Source organism: Oncorhynchus mykiss, chromosome 4 (genome assembly GCF_057628025.1).
Source record: "Oncorhynchus mykiss isolate SJ-2025 chromosome 4, ASM5762802v1, whole genome shotgun sequence".
Classification (NCBI taxonomy): domain Eukaryota; kingdom Metazoa; phylum Chordata; class Actinopteri; order Salmoniformes; family Salmonidae; genus Oncorhynchus; species Oncorhynchus mykiss.
The window spans coordinates 58,656,428-58,662,528 of NC_143025.1; the positions used below are offsets into that span (position 1 = coordinate 58,656,428).

The 6,101-nt window shown below is 41.2% G+C and overlaps 1 protein-coding gene across 1 annotated transcript; it reads right to left on the reverse strand.

The window, feature by feature from the left end:
• Positions 1-1,546: 1,546 nt before the first annotated feature.
• LOC149984087 (TATA box-binding protein-associated factor RNA polymerase I subunit A-like) lies at positions 1,547-4,628 on the reverse strand. Its single transcript, XM_090230784.1, has 7 exons — positions 4,313-4,628; positions 3,982-4,103; positions 3,561-3,719; positions 3,185-3,251; positions 2,804-2,927; positions 2,469-2,626; positions 1,547-2,201 (listed from the first exon to the last, which is right to left on the reverse strand). The coding sequence occupies exons 1-7, from the start codon at positions 4,626-4,628 to the stop codon at positions 2,062-2,064; spliced, it is 1,086 nt and encodes a 361-aa protein (XP_090086910.1). The 3' UTR covers positions 1,547-2,061.
• Positions 4,629-6,101: the final 1,473 nt, after the last annotated feature.

The following is a 6,101-nucleotide window of genomic DNA, read 5'->3' on the forward strand; positions in this document are numbered from 1 at the left end:
TATTAAAAATGAAAGTAGTGTAAATTGTCAGTCCAATGATAAATGTTCATTTTCTCACATCTGTTACCAAAAGCACAACACTGTATTGACAATCGTCAACCCTGTCGGACAGCACACACAATAATATGCACTGATTAGTGTCTCTTAATGCCGTGTTCAAAACAACTGGGAACTCAGAAATCTTTGACTTCAGTGTGTTCAAGACAACCGGGAACTCTGAAAAAAACAATCTCTGACTGGGAGAAATCTTTTAAGTCATCCAACTCGGACTTCCAAGTTGGGAACTCTGGCACCTTTCTAGAGCTCTGACTTTCCGAGCCGAAGATCACTGACGTCATGATTTGACCAATTTTTTTCAGAGTTCCCAGATGTCTTGAAAGCACCATAAGTGTATTCAGTTAGTGCCATTACAACAAAAAAATATCAAAATTTGAATAAAATGGAGACAATGTTTAAATTGTGGTTAGCCATTGTGGCCTTGATGGGAACAGCATTCAAAACAAAGGTAAAAGTCAACTTCAGTTACATGCAGCATCCTTTTCAACTCCCTTTTCAACTCAACTCCAGGATGACATAGCATCTCAGAATCCTTTTTGAATGCTAAAAAAATGCATCCTTCCTCCCATCCTTGAAGTAATCACACATATAATGTGATAGGATAGATTAAAGCAAATATCCCAATATATTACTTTTTACCTATTAAATAACGCTAGATCAGTGATAAGGATGTAAGTAAATGAACAGGGCAGTTATATATTTTCACTGTGGCAGTGTCAAATGGGCACAATGAGATATTTTGAAATTTGCACCAGGATATGACATCATCAATACACCACTTGAGCACCAATGACCATGTTGATCCTCTTTCATCCATAAAGGGAAAGGCAGAGGAAGACTAAAGACGAGGCTGGTTGTTTTTCTGCTGGTTGTTTGACATACAGTACCAATTGCTATCTCAACTCTTCTTTTCCATTGAGCGTCATGCAGAGAAGAGAGAAAAAAGTGATCGCTAATTGGCACCAGAGGGGTCAAATGCATTTGTAACCAAGTGGGAATTTACCATATACAACTGAGAAAAATCAATTTGAAAGGCCCTCCAACTGGTAATTACTAGTGGGAAACTCATACATCATCCTGAGCTCCCACTTCTCCCACATGCTGACCTCACCTACTTAGGAAATGACCTGGATAACAGCATTTTTCTGCAATTAAATGCAACAAATCATTATTTATAAAAAGCAATCTATTAATATGTTTTTTTAACACTCATTTGTTTACCAGCATGATAGCTTTTAGTTTATGGTTTAGGTAGCTTGTTGGCCATTAGCCAAATGATCTTTTCAAAGCACGTGAATGCATTCAACTGGTATTTAAGACTTCACAACTGCTAAATTCCCACCTCCCACTTGGTTACGAAGCAGCATTATACAGTAGTGTGTTGTCACCGCTGTAGTTAATATGTGTCATCCAGGGCCGTCCTATCACAGAGTTGAGGTTGTGGCATTTGGGACAGCTGGGTTTAGTATTGCTGATGTGAGTGGAGGCGGGTTCTCCATGAATCAGCGGAAGTTCAGTTGAGGCCACACCTGCCTCAGAGCTTATTACCTCCTAGACTTAATACTGCAGCACACCCAACCTCCCTATTCCCGACCAACTACCACAGTGAACACATGCTTCAATTTCTGCCAAATCTTCTTTTAAAAACGACGGAGCAGCAGCCTGCAGAGCAACTCAAAAACGTAGCCATAGCTTGAGTGCTCCCTGGTGGACAATCACAGAATTTGACGCATTATACATTGCAGTGCAATGAGAGGCCTGCCTTTTGAAGGTGGGGAATGGTCATCGTGGCTGCAACTACTGTATGCAGATAACCAAGAACAGTCTAGACAAGAAAAATAATGAAGTTGGAACACCTGTCATGGAAGGGGAGAGTGTCTGACCTGATGACTGTATGAGGTGGTCATGCCTGCCGATCTTGGCAATGGTAGAAGCTCTTCACAAATTTTCAAAATGTTTGTTCTCGCCACTGTGCCTGGTGGCATTCCAGGAGCTTCCTCAAGGTCAGTCTTGGCTTTGCTGTCCCTTTTCTCTCCTGAGCCTTCTTATATTTTTTAGCGGTTTAGGATTCCTCTTAGCCTTTCGAGCCTCAGAAGTTACTCCTTTTCGGGCTGCCTTACCAACACCGGAGTACATGGAGGCATCTGGCAAAAGAGACAACAATGGGTTAGACTACATAAGATGTCATTCTGCCACTTTTCCACTATCAGAACCTGGAAAAACTAGACCTAAGGATAGCCAAGCATGGTGGTTCAAGGAAGTAAACGTGTATTCATAAACTAATTGGATATTTTTCCGCATTGTGCCAATGCTGCAAATACTGATAATAAGTGGGGACATCTTAATTTCACACAACTGAAAGAAAGTAATACTCAAGAAAATAAAAGGTGTTACCGTGTAGCTTTACTTACAGTGAGGACAAAAGGCTCCAACAACAAAGCTCTTCACTTCCAGTAGCTCTCTATTCTCTGCCGAATCTTTCCTGGCCTGGAATGTTGAGAAGTGTATTGCTAGCCACCAGTCCTTTCTGTACCCCATCTCCTCTGCAAAAATCTTCAGCCATTGTTTTCTAAAGGAAAATATAAATCCGTGGAATTGGCACAAATGAAGCATGACATAAGGACTTGCCAATTTGCCATGAGAAGAGACAAGCAATGTATGCCGAATTTAATTTCTTCAAAGGGAGTGCATTTTCAATGTCCTCCTTTTGAGAGAGAGTAGTGTGGATTCATGCAGCCATCCTTACTTCATCCTCAGTCTCTTGATGATGTTCATCAAATGGTTCCAGACATCCAAGTTGCTCCTCCAACTGGAGTAGTCCAGGAGATCCAGAACCACACCTAGAGCCTTCTGAAGATCACCCTCATTCTCTGGGGAAAAAAACTAATCCTTTACTATGAACACCTTCATAGGACCAACATCAATGTGAAGAACACATCCACCAAACACATTCATCTGAATGCGTAAAAAAGCCACCGAGGACAGAAACACGCACGAAAACATTGAAAAATGACTAAAACATCAAGATAGACTTTAAAATGACTAGTTTCCCCTCATTTTACACCCCATTGTCCCTTTAAGACACTCAAAATCAATATATTGTTATTATTATTCTATATTCACATACCCGACTGTACCAGAAGAGAACAGTATTCCGGCATCAACTCATGACTTGGGACCAATGTATGCAGGATCTAAGGCAAATGTAATCGAAAACATGGACTCATTAAACAGTACAGTACCAGTAGGCTATTGAGGGGCAGAGTACAGGACTAACTGTAGCCTAGAGATTTCACCTTACTGTGATTGTTTTAAAATGAAATGGTCAAAAAGAAACAAATTGCTTCTTAGCAAAGAACCATTTCTAAAGCAAGAATTTTGCTGTGGAAATGTATACAAAACACAGGAAAATATTTTACTGCACTGGGCCTTTAATAATGATAATAGTGCCCAACATTTCAGCTAGATTCCCCTGTTAAGAACAGCAATGGCCTCAGTACTACCTTCAGCACTTTGAGAAGTTTCTTCAGTGGGTGGTTCTGTTTCTTCATGTACCGGTATAGGTAGACATGGGCATTGGGGTTGGGTGGGAAACTGTCGTCATAGGCATAGTCATTTAGAACCTTCACAGCTCCCTCGTGATCGTTGTAGAATTCCAGCATCTGCCATTGGCACGCGCAAGTCAAAACATTAGATCATCATAGGTAGTCTGATAAGGGAAAGTAGTTCAATGATGGAAAAGTAATACAATGATGGAAAAAGGGGATGCCAGGGGCCATGTTAAGTAGGGCAAATTGTAGTAAATCGTTTTGAAACGGAAAAATGAAAACAAGTATTTTTACTGGACAAATTCAGGTAGTATGTTACCGTTTGGTTTGGAAATTGTTCTTGTTTCATGCCTACTGAACACGAAGCAGTACTTACATCAATGTAACTCAGAACAAAAGGATCCCAGACGCCAGGAAGCTTCATGATCTCCTTCAGGTTCACAGAAGATTGTCGGAAGTAGCTATGCATTTCTTGGTTGACAGCTGCATCATACTCATCTAAAGTTCATGTTAAGCCAAAGCACAACCACAGGTTATGGCTACATTTTATTTGGCCATGCTTTTTGAAATGAATTGGAATTGTCCCTAAAGACGCAGTTACATTATCTGGCCAGTAGATGGTGACATAACATAAGGATTTCCACTATCCCAATGTCATTGAAACCAATGAAAAATTGATACTTGGGGGTTGCCAGGTGTCCTCTTACCTGTGCTGGATGCAGTGGCTTTCTTGTCACACCAGATGAAGTAATCCAGGAAGCCACTATAGGCCTGGATCAGCCTAATCCTCTGGGACTGACCGGCTGACTGCTTGCCATACCTCCAGCTCTCAGCGATGGACAGCTGAAGCTTGGCATCCTCAAACTGCCCATTGACCAGGAGATGGAACGAGTGCTCCAGACAGACCTTCAGGACAAACCAATTCTTAAATGCACATTGGCATAGACTTCCATTGCAAACACATTGTTTACACATTCCATCTATTTGTTTGTTTTTGAAGGTGTCATAATTGCTTTCTGCCATCCGGAACCTCTATACCAGGCGGTGTCAGAGGAAGGCCATAAAAATTGTCCGACTCCACGCACGGCAAGCGGTCCCGGAGCGCCAAGTCTAGGTCCAAGTGGCTTCTAAACAGCTTCTAACCCCAAGCCATAAGACTTCTGAACATCTAATCAAATGGCTACCCAGACTATTTGGATTGCCCCCCCCCCTTACACCGCTGCTACTCTGTTATTATCTGTGCATAGTCACTTTAATAACTCTACCTACATGTGCATATTACCTCGACTAACCAGTGCCCCCGCACATAGACTCCGTACAGGTACCCCTGTATATAGTCTCACTACTGTAATTTTACTGCTGCTCTTTAATTACTTCCTTTTATTTCTTATTCATATTTTTTTAACTACATTGTTGGTTAGGGGCTTGTAAGTAAGCATTTCACTGTAAGGTTGTGTTCAGCGCATGTGACTAATAACATTTTATTTGATTTATAGAATACAATACAGTATATACATATGAGATGGTGTGTTGCAATATGTAAACACAATTTAAAAGTGACTAAGATACCGTAGAATAGTGTGGAGTGCAGTTTATACATATTGTGACGACCCTCCTGCTCTGTCTGCCGTATTCTTTCGCTTTGCTCTTGTTTTCCTTATTAGGATGTTAGCGGGCTGAGCTGGGAGGATCGTCAGCGACATGGGACACACCTGGGCCCGGGTGTGTCCCCGGATAAATGCACCAATTCCCCATTCATTGGGGAGACCCTCCATGCATGCACACTTATAGATTTTGGTTGTGGCATTTTTGTGGCCATTTGGTTGCTTTGGTACCTTTCAACACTCTTCATTATCACCTTTATGCACACAAACACTCACCATTGTTAATTGTATTTAGTTTACTTCAGTTAATAAATATATTTTGTTATTCCTTATCTCCACCTTGTCTCCTTTTTGTTACGAACTTCGAGCTGGTTCGTGATGAGATGAGTAATGCTAGATACGGAAACATTATTAAAGTGGCAGTGATCCATTTCTAAAATTGGCAGTGATTCCAAATCTTTGTCTATAGGCAGCCGCCTCTGATGTGCTAGTGATGTTTCGCAGTCTCATGGCCTTGAGATCGAGAGACTAAAAAACAGCTTCTGTCTACACAGACCCTGGTTCGATTCCAGGTTGTATCACAACCAGCTGTGATTGGGAGTCCCATAGGGAAGCGCACAATTGGCCCAGCGTTGTCCGGGTTTATCCGGGGTAGGCCGTAATTGTAAATAAGAAACTATTTTTTTAACTGACTTGCCTAGATAAATGTTAAATCAAAAAATGTAATTAAATAAATTGTCTTTGGTATTGGCCTGTAATTTGTTGCAATGCTTTTTTTTGACATTTCATTGGCAATGACATGCAGCTTGGATCATTACGGTCATTGAGGGTCCTCCCAAATGTGAGTAAAATTATGTCCTCAGGTTTAATGGGGTGATTGTAGTCTTGTCGG